The 17,063-nt window shown below is 33.2% G+C and overlaps 1 protein-coding gene across 1 annotated transcript; it reads right to left on the bottom strand.

Moving 5' to 3' along the window:
- Positions 1-5,369: 5,369 nt before the first annotated feature.
- On the bottom strand, positions 5,370-7,288 carry LOC113692204 (F-box protein At5g07610-like). The gene has a single exon (XM_027210571.2). It carries the CDS (start codon positions 7,201-7,203, stop codon positions 5,869-5,871), a length of 1,335 nt encoding a protein of 444 aa, XP_027066372.1. The 5' UTR covers positions 7,204-7,288; the 3' UTR covers positions 5,370-5,868.
- Positions 7,289-17,063: the final 9,775 nt, after the last annotated feature.

Genomic DNA, 17,063 nt, shown 5'->3' with positions numbered 1-17,063 from the left:
AGCTGGCAGGGTCAAAGTACAAAAGCAAACTGGATCTCACATCTGGTTATCACCAGATCAGGGTCAAACCTAAGGATGCCCACAAGACTGCCTTCCAAACTCACAGTGGTCATTATGAGTTCTTAGTGATGCCATTCGGCCTCACCAATGCACCTGCAACCTTCCAATCCCTTATGAATCAGATATTTCAACCTTACTTAAGGAAATTTGTTTTAGTATTCTTTGATGACATCTTGATTTACAGCCCCACACTAGAATCGCATTTAGATCATTTGAAAACAGTGCTGTCTATCCTACGACAGCACCAGCTTTTTGCCAAGAGATCCAAATGCTCCTTTGCACAGGAAAAGATAGACTATCTGGGCCATACTAAAACTGAGAAGGAGGTCTCAATGGATCAAGCCAAGATTGAGAGTATCATGAAATGGCTTATTCCTGAGACAGTGAAAGATCTGAGGGGTTTCTTGGGTCTGACTGGGTACTACAGAAGATTCATTCAACACTATGGGATCATCTGCAAGCCACTCACGGAACTACTTAAGAAAGATAAATTTGTCTGGAACAGGGAAGCAGGAGAGACTTTTAAGTCATTGAAGTGTATCATGTGTAAGGCTCCTGTGCTCGCACTACCAGACTTCCATAAAGTTTTCACTATCGAGACTGATGCTAGTGGAGGTGGAATTGGAGCAGTCTTGATGCGAGAGGGCCACCCTATAGCCTTCCTAAGCAAGGCATTATCATCTAAGAATTTGGGGCTGTCAGCATATGAAAAGGAGCTGTTGGCATTGGTGATGGCAGTAACCAAGTGGAGGCACTACTTGATAGGGTATCATTTTATTATTAAGACAGATCATCAGTCCCTGAAGTACCTATTAGACCAGAAACTCACCACTACCCTGCAACATAAGTGGTTGGCCAAATTGTTGGGACTGGATTATGAGATTCAGTACAAAAAAGGAGCGGAAAATAAAGTAGCTAATGCTCTGTCTAGGTTGCATGCAAGAAACACAGATCAGGCAGGACAGCAAGGATTCTGTTTGGCCATCACCACAGCTGAACCATTATGGATAAAGGAACTGCAAGAGAGTTATAACTCTGATTCTCAGTGCCAGAGTATCATTTCCCAACTAGTGCTAGACCCAGCTTCTCAATCCCAGTATGAATGGAACAATGGACTGTTAAAGTATAGTGGCAAACTTTATGTGGGGTCCAGCAATGGATTGAGAGACAAGCTAATTCAAACTCTGCATGATTCTGCGTTGGGGGGGCATTCTGGACAAAGAGGTTGCTGGCAGAGACTAAAGAACTTGTTCTATTGGCCCAACATGAAGCAAGATGTCGTAAGGTATATTCAAGAACGTGACATTTGTCAGAGATGCAAGTCAGAGCATGTTCCTTCCCCTAGATTGCTACAACCATTGCCTATTCCTCGTTTGGCCTGGACTCACATCACTATGGACTTCATAGAGAGCCTACCTCCATCCCAGGGATATGATACAGTGGTGGTGGTAATTGATAGGCTGACAAAGATGGGTCATTTCCTGGCATTACACCATCCCTTTACAGCCAAGCAAGTGGCTCAACTCTTCCTTGACAATATCTTCAGACTGCATGGCCTACCTGAATCTATTATAACTGACAAGGACAGAATTTTCACTAGTGCCTTCTGGCAAGAGTTGTTCAAGCTAGCAGGGACAGAATTAAGATACAGTTCTGCTTATCACCCCCAATCAGATGGACAGAGCGGAGACTTAACCAATGTGTGGAAAGTTACTTGAGGTGCATGACTGGGGAACTCCCCCACAACTGGCGCAAATGGCTACCTCTAGCAGAATGGTGGTACAATTCATCTTATCACTCCAGCTTGCAAATGTCTCCTTTTGAAGCTTTGTATGGTTACAAGCCTACCCCTTTACCCTTAGGCCCCCATCATGATACCATTATACCAGCAGCCTCACAACTTCTCCAGGAAAGGCTACGAATCTCCAGTAGCATTAAAGACCACTTAGCAAAAGCTCAGCAAAGGATGAAACATTTCGCAGACCAGAAACGCACGGAAAGGGCTTTCGAAGTAGGTGATTGGGTATTCCTAAAACTGCAGCCTTATAGGCAGCAGACAGTTGCTATAAGAAAGTGTCTCAAACTCTCTGCCAGATTCTGTGGGCCATTCCAGATTGAAGCAAGGGTTGGATCAGTTGCTTATCGTCTCAGATTACCTGCAGGAGCACGCATTCATCCAGTTTTTCATGTTTCGTTACTTAAAAAGAAGTTAGGGCCACTGCATTCCATTGCAGCTACTCTACCTGAACCTGACTTAGATGATTAGTGTGCCTTGTTCCCAGAGCGCATTCTAAGCAGAAGGGTGATCATGAGGAAGGACCAAACTGTGATTCAGTACCTGATCAAATGGTGTCAATTAAGTGAAGACGAGGCTTCATGGGAAGACCAAGACTTCATCCAAGCTCAGTTTCCTCAGTTCCAGTCTTGAGGACAAGACTATTTTAAAGAGGGCAGCATTGTCAGGGAACTAAATATTGCGCCCAAATTGTATCAAACGATACCGTTTCCATTTCAATTGTGCAAATTAGGTCTGATAGAGCAGAATAAGTGTGACGACGTCGCATAACTAGGAAATAAAAGGAACGACGCCGTAGGAAGCATTAACAGATTCAATTACAAGAATTAATTGAGTCGGTTGTCTGTCCTATTTGTAGGCTCTGGATTGGCCAGAAAAGCATCCAACAGATTTAACAGAATTTCATTATCTCTTTCCTACTTTCTCTCTCTAATTTCTCCCGCTCATCTCTTCATCTCTTTCCTCTGTCTCTCTGAAAGCTTCTTCCCCAATTTCTGAACCAATTCCCCAATCCAGTACAGAAATGGAGTCCGTAGCCTGACATTAGATGAAGAATGGGTGAATCCCAATCTTGGGTGCTAAAATATCATGAGATATTGTAGGACTGTTGTCCTTTTTGTTTGGGCCGTTGTTCAATTACTATACAGCTTGCATTATAAATATATAAAGCTATGTTTCGACCCAAAAAAAAAACACCAATTATTTTGTATGCTTTTTAGGCTAAAACGAAACACATTAAGATTAAGGCATAAAGGCGTTCTGTCAATTTAAACTGTATAATAGTTCAAAGTGCCCCCAAGTTACTCTCAATTTTCTTTCCTATTCAAGTGATTGAACAAATTTACCAGTACACATAGAAATGATATTGAGCTTGATCGGCAACATAGAAAACTATAAAACATTTTGATGAAAAATGTATCATCAAAATAGGGAAGGGGAATTTTTAAAAATTTCATTGTCTATTTAGGTCAGAAATCCTAAGACAACGAAATGATAGAGGATCAGGGGTGGATTTAAGATGGGGGCACTAGGGGCACGGGCCCTCACTGCTCCCTTTAAATTTCTATCATACTTATATAATTTTGACATAATTTTAAGTGTGTCCCAGAGTTTGTTAAGAAAAGATGTGAAAAAATGAGTCACAAAATTTAGTTTAATTACTTATATTGAGAAAAATATAATTTGTGAAGTTCAAAATGAGAAAGTTATAAACCGTTATCAAAATATGAAAACTTGTCGTGAGCAATTGTAAATAGTTTAGTTTGTTTTTGAAATAAAATTATTATTACATTAATAATTTTGAGTTTGTCTTTTTATGTTTCTCATGAAATATACGTATCATTTGTACTTGTTGGTGAATTTATTTATTTATTTTTGCTTAAAAAACTAGAAAAAGAGTAGATAAAAAATTTTAGTGTTATTTTTGCCCCCACTAAAACTTTTTTCTGGCTCCGCCACTGTAAAGGATTCTATTTGGATGCTCAAAAAAGGGGGAAAAAATGAAAAGGAGGGATATATTTTGGATTGTGAAATTAACATTTGGGGAAAAGTATTCATTATCATAAACACCACGACTTAATAGGTTACTAGTAGTGATACTTTTGCATTTCATGCATTTCATTGAAAATTAATTCATACCGAAAAACCATGAATTCTTACTTATGTAAATATTAGACCGTATTTTGTCATCAAAGTTCTTGTGCGCCAATTTAATCCTAACAATGTCGGAATTGAACATTGACTTAACAATTATTATTATTATTTTTTTGGATCCTATCGAGAGTCAAGAACGCTAATACTAGCGTTCAAAAATAAATCAAACTACTCGATACTCAAATCATGTTTAACTTGACAAGCGCTCGTTCGAACTTCACTCACCAACTAGTCAAGCTAAATTTAAACAATGTTTTATATTTGATAACATTCAAACTCGATTTTGAAAAAAAAAAAAAAAACTTAATAGAACTCGATTCGGCAAGTGTTCGACTTCATTAGATTCGATTACACCCCTACATCATGCAAATCAATTGATACAATAAAATTTTAAACAAGTTCAATAGTACAGGATGATGAACTTTCTAACATATCAAAACATGCTAAAAATTAGCACTTCCAGACATATTTCACTGCCTCACAATGCTCAGGACAGAAGTGAGAAGCTTTGCAACAGATTAATTTTATAGAAAATACACTGCTTCTAATTATGATACAAAGATGAATATCTCCATCATTTGGTTCGGATCTTGAGCAAGAATGTCCAAATAATACTAAATCAATTTAAAGAAGAAGTGATACATGTGTCTATATGCATATAGAAGGAGGTTCTTAGAATCCACAGAATTTAGGGAAAAAAAAGCATATTTACTTTCAAAATATAATTATCTTACACGCAATTATTACCTGGCAATGCCAAGCATCAGATTAGCATAAAAGGTGGAGCGTAGAACAAGATTAATATCTTGAACTTCCTTAGATTTATATCTTTAGGACCAAAAAAGAATATTATAAGATTCATTTCTTTCTGTGCTGAAATGAGGTCCTCTTTTTCCTCTGAACTTGGGAACCAGGGCTTAAGATTCCTTTGTTGCTAACAAATGAATTCTGCCAATCACACTTTTTTTCTTCAAATCAAGTATTTTGCCACAGACAGCTTAAATGCAGGCTTTCTTCTCAGGATGCAATCCTGTTCCTTACATATTAATATGGCGGTACAACTATTATCATCTAAAATCAACCCAAACTAACATGTTATCTTGACAAATTTAGATTTCTTATCAGGGAACAACGAACAATAATTCCCATTAATTTCAGCTTCAACAAAAAAAAAAAGTGTGTAATGGCTAATGTAGGTTGCTCGTAACCATTCTCAGTTTTATGCATGAACATGGATTACATATCATTGGACTAAACAGTCCCAAAAATCAGAATAGGAAATTCACTGCAATCCTTGCATGCAGATGTAAGGAAACATGGAAGAATAATAGGAATTCAATGCATCCAAGTCATCCACAGCTAGAAACAAACATTCGCAACAACCATCCCATTGATCAAACAAAGGTGTTCCCTGCCTAGAATCCCACATACAACTTGAAGCACCTATTTATGATAATTTCCAGAATCCAGAACCACCAGAAAACAGAATGAAAACACAGCTTCAAAATGTGGAAGTAAGCTACTATAAAACCTGAACATCATATACAGCATGGTTTTCTTAGATGATTCTACTGAAAAACATAAAGATAATCACATGAGTCCAAAATAGCTAAACCATACATGCTATGGACTTTTAGCACCATTTTTACATGGGTCCAAAAAACTAAGCCATTACCACTTACTACTTAGTTTCGATACTTATGGAGGTCGATCATCAGAATCAAAAACGCTTGACAGAGTTTGGATACCTATGGAGGTCGATCATCAGAATCAAAAACACTTGACAGAGTTTCGATACCTATGGAGGTCGATCATCAGAATCAAAAACACTTGACAGTAGCGCAAACAATCTGCAGACCTTAAACCGAAGCAAGTGTATCAACATGTTGGTAAGCTTCATACCATGTGTACCACGTGCTATCGCCCCAGCCACCAACCTCCGCATACACAGGCACTACTTCAACAAGCTCCTTAACAAACATACCATGAATATCGTAATAAATGAACTTATCCTCTACCGATAGCACAATCCTTGCTTTCTTTCCCTCCTTATCCACAACAAAACAGGGCATATGGAAACCACGATTCTTCATCTCAGGATAATAAGTAATCAAGGGAGCAAAATCAACACGATACTTCACAACCCATTGAGAGTAGTCCCTCTTCAGCGCAAAAACATCGAACAGCATAGCTTTAGGCTTGTTTAGACAAATTACATACAAATTCCCCCCTGTTTCCCCAAAATACCTAATATCCCATCTGCCCACAACCTCCAAATTAGTTGGAATTCGAGGCGTGGATGGTTGTAGGCATTCATTTTCGATATCAAAGCATAGAGTACAACAATCGCTTCCCAAGAAATGAACGTCCCCATTCCATAACACGCCTTTAGGAAAATAATACGCACTACCAGAATCCATCCCAAGTGCATCCCTACTAACACTCCAAACCCCAGCTTCAGACGAATAAACCAAGAATCTGTAAAAAGCCCCATTAAGGTCCACACCAACACAAACAAGTTTGTAGTAGTCAGATTTTACAGGGTCAAAAGCTATATTAGTGTACCGAATTACAAGCGGAATGCTTTCCGCATAAGGCCAGGGGATACTCCTATGCTTACATGTTGTGGGGTTGTACACAATTAGTTCTCGGCTAATATCATTCACCATAAACTGAATGCATAGCAATCCATTGCATGATTGTAAGCTTAAAATCTCACCGTCAAGCGAGTACCGTAAAGGAGAACTTACATTTCCCACTGAATCCACCCCATCTCCGGAAAATGACAGCAGATCAATCTCGTTCCGGTCGCTATCAGAACTGAAAAAGAGGAAATCAGTGGTCGGGTAGCGCCTGATACTACTCGAATGCCGGCGGCGGAAGACGGGGTCGGAAATAAGCGAGAGCCATTGCTTGGAGACGCATTGGAAGCGGAGGAGGGATTTTGGCGGTAATTTGAGTAAAATTTGAGTCAAGAGATCTTCATTCCTGGCTATGATGGTTGCCGATGCTGATGGGGAGGATGAGAAAGAGGTGTCAAGTGGGAGGTCATCGTTTTGCTTTTCTTGGATGGATTTTGATGGCGAAGAAGGGAGGGGAGTTGATGAGGAAGCAGTGGAGTTGAGGGAGATTTTTCTTGGGTTTTCTATGGGTTCAAAACGGGAGGTTTTGGTAGACTTGCCGCCGGGAAGCATTTCGGGAGCTGGATTCAGAGTGGAACTGTAGCAGGTACTGGAAGTGGGGAGTGGAGAACTTGGCTTGTTGCAGGAGAGTTTAAAAGGTACGACGGGCTTTTAATTTCAATTTCGGGAAAGTCGTTTAAAAACATCCTTTTGCACTTTGTTAAATAGATTTTTTTATCCTTCATCTTTTGGATATCTCAAATTTGCCAAATAATATTTGACTTGCATCATAAATATATTTTTTAATTTATTTTTTTATATTTTTAATTATTTTTTTATTTTACATACATCATATCATAAAAAATATTACAGTAATTATTTCAAATAATACTTTATCCAAACACACTCTGGATATGTATCTTTTAGAAAAATATTTGTGTTTGTATCACAAATATATTTTTAATTACATTTTTACCTTTTTATATTTTTACCTTTTCATCTTTTTATATTTTTATCTTATATATATTACATTATAAAAAATATTATAATAATTATTTCAAATAAGATTTCACACAATACACACGCTTTCCGCACCTTAACCCTTTTGCATAGTAGACACCACATGTAAGAAAGAATAAATAGTGTGCTTGGATAGAAATCATCTATCAAAAAGTTATTTGCTTGCATCACAAAAAAAATTTTTGACATTCCTTTTATCTTATATACATTAAATCACAAAAAATACTATAATAATTAATCTAAATAATATTTCAAATAATTTTCAATCCAAGTACCCCCCCGTTAAGTAACCACAAACCAAACTCTCAAAAAATATATATATATTTTTTTGGTTGTTTGCTTTGGCCTGGGCTAGGCTAGGTGAATTTTGAGTTTTGCTGCATCGTGATTAAAATTTGTTATCCAATTTACATCCAACTTGGGATTTTATACAGGCATGTAAGTATTAAAATCTGATTAAAGTGATTGAAAAATATATTTATGAAAAATTAATTTTTTTTGGTATAAAAAAATGACAATCCAAACAAGGTTAGTTGGGTTCAAAATGGAGATAAGGACTACAGCAGATTTCAATTTAGCCCAATGATACTATTGAGAGCACCTCATAGCAGACCATCATGATATTATTGTTTACAAGACTTGCTGATATCTAAATACTACCATCAAAAACAAGGTTATGGTCTTTTTTTTTTTTTTTCGGAGACGACAATTGTTATATAACATAATCTATTCAACATTAAGGAGAAGGGGACGGATTTAAAGAAGCCCAGAAATAACTCGAAGAGGACTGAACCACCATCGGATCAAACGAATGTACAACACATCCGCTTGAATTTTTTGAAATAAACCACTTAAATATGACATTTTGGTGGGAGGCAAGATTCCACCAAGCTAGGTGGTGCCCACCGGCCCAAATGCTAGTGGTTAACAAGGTTATGGTCATCTGAAATTATCGAACTCAGCAACCGCACATTCTATCCATAATAATAACAAAAATAAAGTGCGCCCCAGACGCGGATACCTTTATGGTAGGAACGCGTTGACCGTGCCTATGGTAGGAAGGCCTCCAGAGGTCGACACGTGTTGCAGATGGATGGATTGCAGACGGAGATGTTAAATTGTTGGAGAACGCGTGAAGAGCAAATCTCAAATTTTGGCTTGTGGCCAGAAGCAAAAAAAGCACAAGTTCGGACTTCTGTTTTCCAAATCAATAGGTTGGGGCAGGGAAGGGTAATTACACGTCAGAACCACTGGCATTTATGCATTTGCAGTTGTACCCGTTAGGAACGGAAAAATATTGGAAATGCCTTGGACAAAGAAATATGCGTAAAGAAGGTACTGAAATTTTAACAAATAATAAATGTCAATGTCACACGTGTCAGGGATAATAACTTGAAAGAAGGAAAAGTGGAGCAGAGGTAAACGTAGTAGTTCAACAGCAACGCGAAACACAAAGATATTGAAGCCTTCATTATATTTATATACACATATAAATTTAGTACCCAAGTGTTCAGCTTAAGCATCCGGTAAAATGGTCTCATAACTATCGTTACGGTAAACAAAATAGTTTTAGACATGATGTAATTGGTTATAAAAATTTTAGCGACCATTTGATTACCCGTTAGACCTATCCACTTGAATAGGATTATAGGTAAAAATAAGGGATTAAATTTCTCATCTAAAATAGTAAGTTAACGTAATAAATTAGTAAGTTTTGCAATCGAAAAGGTAAATTGTAAGTAATATGAAACATACTTTTTAAAGAGATAAATTACAAAAGTATATCGCAAATATACTTTTGAGGGTGTAAGTTTATTTGAAGTAAAAGTTTGTTTGTATACATAAATAGTGATTTTTACTGATAACATAGTTAATTTGATTAATGACAAAAATATGCTAATGTATGGCTAAAATATTGTATTATGCTTAAAAAACTTATACGAAGGCCATATTTTAGTGTCATTTGAAATAACACTAAAATGTATTATTAATGATTAAAACTGAGTACCTTACTTAGTATGTATTGTTAATATACTTGTATACATACTTGATCGTATGTGAATAAATAAGTATATTTGAAATTTGTAGGGAAATTAATTTTTTCTTTTGGAGTTTTAAAAGAAACAAAGCGAAAACATTTTTCCTCAGAGCACAAAAATCCACAAGTTAAAGTAGTTGGTATAAAAGGGAAAGAAACATTCTGAATATCATTATTTAAAGTACTAAATAAATGAGATGTAAAATGGTCGTTAAAAACAAGTGCATTGACATATAATAAAGGAAAGCCATAAAGAGCTAGCCATTTATAGGAAAAGTTATCATTCATAAAAATAGCAACGCTTCACGGTTTTCTTATCAGTCTTGCAACATATGAGCAAAGTGACAATAATTAAAATAGTATTTTTTTTCGATTTGTACATATTTAATTAATATTTTTTGCTTTTTAAAAAAATGAATGAAAATGTTCTATGAGAAAGCACATAAGTCAAAAGGAATGGTCTAAAAGGGAAAATAATAGTAGATACGTACAGTACTTGTAGTTCATGTTCGAAGGACTATAGTGCTATTTTTAAAAAAATATCCCGAAAAATATCTAATCCAAACGGAACCGATTCTTCACTATTTAAAATGTCAAATCTGTGATTGTGTTTGAACTGTTATCCATTGGTATCGTAAAGTATCATTTTTCCATCAAATACCACCTCTTTAACACCAATTTTCACATAAACAAATTTATTTATCTGATAAAAAGCATAAAAATTCGTTTTTAAATAAAACACTAGCTCTTTATGGCTTTCCTCCATTATAAGAACAGATTACCTATTTTTGCATAAACAAATTTATTTATCGGATGAAATAAAAATAAATCAATTTTTCAGTAAAACAGTAACTCATTATGGGTTTCCTCTATTATAAAAACAGAGTACCCATTTTAGCCCCTCTAAAATAAAATGTTGGCTTTGTCACTGACTGAAATGTTTGTAACTGAGATTTATCTATGGTGAATGTATGAAACATAATTTTTTCACTGTATTGAATTTATATGATGAAAAATGAAATGGGTGAATTGGATTAGTGAGCATCAGTTTTGTAAATGATTGTGAGAGTAAACTATATTATGGCTATAAAATACGTTGAATTGTGAAAATTATAATTGAAACATGCTCCTAAATTTTGGATATGTGATTTTCCTAGTTACGAATTTCTTAAATTAACAGTTAGTTATTACTATGAGTATTGTGGTAAGTGTGAGATGTGAATGTCAGTAATAACTGTTAGTTATTAGTCTCAGTAAAATCAGCAGTAAATGTGAGACATTAATTGGAATTTGCAGATATCATTTTACATGGATGGTTATTATCTGTTAGTTAAAATTTAGGAGTTTTAATTTTATGGGTTAGGAGGAAAAACGTGAGGAAAATGTGGGACAAACATGAGCATGATTATAAGATTTGTACGACCAGTTATAGGATTAGTTGTCAGGTAAACATTTCTTAATTTTAGAAATGTAAAATTGTAATAAAATAGTATTCATATAACATGACAATTTGGAAAGCTCCTTATCCAAAATTCCTTCTGCGATACATATATATTAGTATTTTGACCCGTGATATGCACGGGATTATATTTCAAATTAAAATAATATTATATATATTTATATATTGTGGTACATAATAATATATATATATAGACTAAAAAGTTTAAAGAAGTGTATGTTTAACATGTTGAAAAAATTTTAATTTATAATGATTTACATGATAGAGAAATTGTTAACGCATTTAAGGAGAGAGTTAGGTTGGGTGGTAAGGTGAGAAAAGTTTTCTAAAAAAAAATCAATTTATCAGTACCCAACAAAACATGTTATGTTATACCCATATATCAAAACTTATAATATAAAAAAATAAATTATAACCAATTTGTTTTCTTCCATTTTTAGAAAAAAAAATCTTTCTCCTGTCTTGTATCTCTAAAATTGTTGACTGCATTTAGATTAGCATTTTTTTTATAAACTTTAACGTATATTTAAAAATGTTAGGAAATTGGTTTAATTTCTTTTAGGTAGAATTCTTATTTTGTGTGGAAGTAACTAGTTTTCTAATTGGTTTTAGTTACTTGAAATAGTAGCCAAGAAATATTCTATTTAGTTTAGAATTAGAAGTTATTCTATGTAAGTTTAGGAAATAGTATTGGTTTCCAATTGTTATTTGGTTTTTTGGCAGTAATGTTCCCTATAAATAGATGAGTTGGCATACTACACAGAGAAACACACAAAAGAAACACACAAGAAGACACAAGAGACATCATATAGCCTTATACATGGGGTGTGAGAGAGAGTTCTTGGGAGATGAGAGATGGTATACAAGGGTTGGGCTTGGTTCAAGTTGTATTCTTGTATAGGGTTTTTCTCTCATAATAAAGAACAGGTTTCTCTCCGTGGACGTAGGCTCAATGGTGGAGCCGAACCACGTTAAATATTGTGTGTCGTTTATCTTTCATGCTTGTGGCTTATTTGCCATTAAATTGTTGTGCACTTGATATCTCAATAGTTATTTATTCCGTGTTTGGATCCTAACAAAAAAAATCTCTGTAATATATATTTTAGAGTTCTCAAAATTATTAAAAATCACCATCATATCTCTCTTTTCTTATCCGTCAGCTAGTCATAAGATACCTTCTACGACTTTCGTATCTTCTATCATGGTACCACTCTCTCTATTTTTTTTTTTTTTGTCATCTCTGTCATATCCCTGCAATCCCCTTTCTTCTTCTCTCCCTACTCTGTCCATCCTTGTAACCCACATTTCTTCTTCAACTTTTCTCGCCACTTTTCAACTCCTCACCATTTTCTTCCCTCCCTTCTCCCCCTATACCCAACTTCTAAATTCATATCTATGCACCCAATATATTTAACTTTACCTATCATAATGAAAATATAAAATTGAAAATTGATTCCAATGGTTGCAATTATTAGTATCTAAAAATAAAAATGAAAAACTGATAATATCTATAATATTCTCAAGTACTACAATCAATATATATATATATATATATATATATATATATATATTTAACATAGCAAATACATATTTACATATGAAGACGGTAATAAGAATATATAAAATAATTAATGATACCAAAAGTTATTCTTAGTGTTTGAGTTTTACATTCTTATTCAAATCTAATCAGGGTCAAATTTGGGTTAGATATATACAAATTAAGTAGTATTTTAGGGTCGAATGTTCTATATTTTTTTCTTAAACTATAATGTTACTTTTTTTAAAATTTTTGGTAGAATTGGTGTTGTTATTATCATATTTATCAAAAAAAAATTTTCACGTTAAAAGGCCAGTAATACTTTTTTTTTTATTTAGTGATTTCATAATTTAGATTTCATGAATGGTACCATTCTTGATTTTTTAAATCCACGACATTATTTTCTTTTGTTTTCTATATAATTTTGCTATTTTACTTAGGATTACTAAGTTAAAAGATAAAATATTATTATTTACTTTTTTACTTTTACTAATTTTGATAATGTTTTCTCTTTATTTACCTTCCCACTAATAAATTTCAAACCAAATTCCTATATAAGTGGAGCCACTTCTTACTTATTTAAATTAGAAAGGCATGGAAGGCACTTCTTACTTAGAAAAATGTTATTTGCACTCCATTTTTTATTATTTGTAATTCCACCATTTGTTTTATCATATAATCTAATTAATGAAAACTATATGATCAAAATGATTATTGAAGTGTGAATAACAAAAATATAGTGTAAATAATCTTACTTATTTAAATTAATAAGAAAGCATGAAAGGATGTCATATTTGTTATCTCGTGTTATGGTCTTATAGAAGTTTTAATTGGAGTAGAATCATAAATAACGCAAGGTAATCGAAAACGTAGGTTGAAGTACAAATAAGATAACATGCACATTAAACAACAATTTGAAATGAAATGATTTTAAAAATAACTAACAATTTCAAATGTGAAGAGTAGATGTGGAAGTTAAGAGAAATATATTTTATAAATTAAATTAAATGTGAAATGCTAGAAAAATAGAATTGGTAGTGGGAAGACGTGTGAAGGTTTGTTGCTAAAAATTCTTTCTCAAATTTATATAGATATAGATAGATACAGATTCTTTTTTTTAGTGGTTCAATCTTATATTCGTGAACTATCTGCAGAAAAAAAAAATTCTGGACTATACTAATTTTGTTATACCAACTCTGTTATTCTTATTAGTGTATTAATTGTTACGCTATTTCTCTCATTTTGTTGGGTCTACAATAATACAAGTGTAATTGTTATTATGTCTCGTGTCCCAGAAAATACATAATATCCTATTCAGGTGGGTACGTGCAACAGATAATCAAATTGATAGTAAAAATTTAGAATGAATAAGTTGCTTTTGCATAACGGTTGTAAAGGTTTCTTGAGACTTTATGAATTAGGTGTCTTGCGTTTGCAAAAAGAATTTCAGAAGATTTTTTGTATTGGAAATGGAGTTAAAACTTGCTATAGGTTACTTTCCTGTATTTCAATCTTATCGTAAAGGGTAATTTGCTGTTGAACCTAATTTTTTTTTCTGATTATATCTAACTAATAAATTAACTTAAGAAAATAGATAATTTATGGAGGAAAGCTATAAGTAGCTGGTGCTTATTTTGAAAAATAGATTTATTTTTATTTTATCCAATAAATAAATTAGTTTATGAAAAATGGGTACTCTGTTCTTATAATGGAGGAAAACCATAAAGAGCTAGTGTTTTATTCAAAAAAGATCTATTTTTATTTTATCCGATAAATAAAATTTTTGTATGCAACAATGGGTACTCTATTCTTATAATGGAGGAAAGTCAGGAAGAGCTAGTATTTTATAGAAAAATGTGTTTATTTTTAGTTTAGCCGATAAATAAAATTTTTTATTTTTAGAAAAATGGGTACGCTGTTCTTATAATGGAAAAAAGTCATAAAGAGCTAGTGTTTTATTGGAAAGCGGATTTATTTTTATTTGATCCGATATATAAAATTTTTTATGAGAAAAACGGGCACTGTATTCTTATAATGGAGGAAAATCATAAAGAGCTAGTGTTTTATTGGAAAATGGGTTTATGCAGAATTTTATTTTATCCATAAATTTTTTTTTATGGAAAAATGTGTCTCTATTCTTATAATGGCGGAAAGCCATAAAGAGCTAGTGTTGTATTCAAAAACAGGTTTATTTTTATTTTATCCGATAAATAAATTTTTGTATGGATGTCTAGATAAAATTTATTGATCAGATTAAAAGAAAATTTATTTTAACACTCATTTTTCCAAAAACAAATTTTCTTTTCAAAAAAAAAAGAAAATAAGCCCGTTTTCTAATAAAACAGTCGCTGTTTATGGCTTTCCTGCTTTATAAGGAAAGAGTACTCATTTTCTCAAAAACAAATTTATTTATCGGAATAAAATAAACATAAAGACGTTTTACAGTTAACCACCCACTATTTACGGCTTGCCTCCATAAATTATCCACTTCACTATTTTTCATAAGTTAATTTACTAGTTGGATAAAATTGGAATAAAATTAGGTTGAACAGCAAATTACCCTTTAGAATAAAATTGAAATACGGGAAAGTAACCTATAGCAAGTTTTAACTCCGTTTCCACTACAAAAAATCTTCTGCAATTGTTTTTGCAAACGCAAGAAGAATAATTCATAAAATCTCAAGAAACCTTTACAACCGTTATGCAAAAGCAACTTATTCATTCTAAAATTTTAGCATCAATTTGATTACCTATTGGACGTATCAACGTCAATAAGATAATATGTATTTTCTGATACACGAGACATAATAAGAATTAAACTTGCATTAATGTAGACCTAACAAAATGAGAAAAGTAGCGTAACAAATAATACAATAATAAGAATAACATATTTGGTATAACAAATTTAGTATAGTCTAAAATTTTATTTTTTTTCTGCAGATAGTTCACGAATATAAGGTGCAACCACTAAAAAGAATGACAGGCATATGTAATGTAAAAATGAATATAAAATAAATGTAGTTACATTGTGTCATCCGGTATTCGGGTCCATAGTGGAAGCCGAACTTCAATAATGGAAAGCCAAAGTTGAAGCTTACTTCAGACGCCACGAGGAAGAAGTGGGGTCACCAAATATTTGGTACAAAGGAAAGACTTGCAATAACATAGCACGGAAGTCAGTCTCCTGTTTGCTTCTATCCGTACACGCTTCTACTTGATTCCTTATGCACGCGCTCTCCAACAATTTAACGTCTCCGTTTGGACCGTTTTGCCCCCAACACGTGTCGCTCTCTGTCGGCATTCCTACCATAGACAGGTTCCTACTATAAAGGTTTCCCCCCAGACGCTTCGCCTTCATCAATCACAATGACAAGACAACCTCCAGCTGTTTTTTCACGCTTATCCTGGTCAGATCAAAATCACAGAAACGAAAAGAAGAGAGACATTAAACCCAATTAGAGATCTAGAGCAGAGGATACAATGAGCCAAAGAGAGGAAATTCCAAAAAACAGAAAGAAAGAACGAAAAAGAGGGCCTCAAACCATGGAAACAACTCAGAAAGTCACATGGTCAGACAGGTTTTAAGTTTTAACCAAACAGGGGAAGATGTCCATAATTTGCTTAGCTTTCAGATTTACACATACATGCATGATGCCAAGTTCTCAATAAACAATTTCGCAACAGATCTTCTGTCTCATACCTTGGCATTCTCTGTTCCATTTTTATTATATTGCTATTTTTCCTACATAAACACCATGTTTTAGTTTTTTTTTCCCTTAAGATCCAATAATTATTAACTGAATAATATACAAATTTTAATAAACTCAAAAAATCAAAATGCATAAAAAATGAGATTTTTTTAATGAATTTTCTGCTGTATTTTTAAATTTTCTATTATATTTATTGCTTTTTGAAATTGTTGTATTTATTTTTTATTCAATTAATAGTTAATGGATCTTAAGGAAAAAAAAACTAAAACATGGTGTTTATGTAGGAAAAATAGCAATATAATAAAAAATGGGACAGAGAATGGCACATGGTATGAGACAGCGGATCATTCATAAAAAATCTCATTTTTTTATGCATTTTGATTTTTTGAGTTTGTTAAATTTTGTATATTATTCAATTAATAGTTATTGGATCTTAAGAAAAAAAAAACTAAAATATGGTGTTTATGTAGGAAAAATAACAATATAATAAAAAATGTGACAGAGAATGGCACAGGTGTGAGACAGCGGATCATTCATAAAAAATCTCATTTTTTTTATGCATTTTGATTTTTTGAGTTTGTTAAATTTTGTATATTATTCAATTAATAGTTATTGGATCTTAAGAAAAAAACTAAAACATGGTGTTTATGTAAGAAAAATAGCAATATA

This window comes from Coffea arabica, chromosome 6c (assembly GCF_036785885.1).
Source record: "Coffea arabica cultivar ET-39 chromosome 6c, Coffea Arabica ET-39 HiFi, whole genome shotgun sequence".
NCBI lineage: Eukaryota > Viridiplantae > Streptophyta > Magnoliopsida > Gentianales > Rubiaceae > Coffea > Coffea arabica.
Note: the sequence above shows the minus strand (reverse complement) of the source record. Positions and strands in the feature narration are given on the sequence as shown.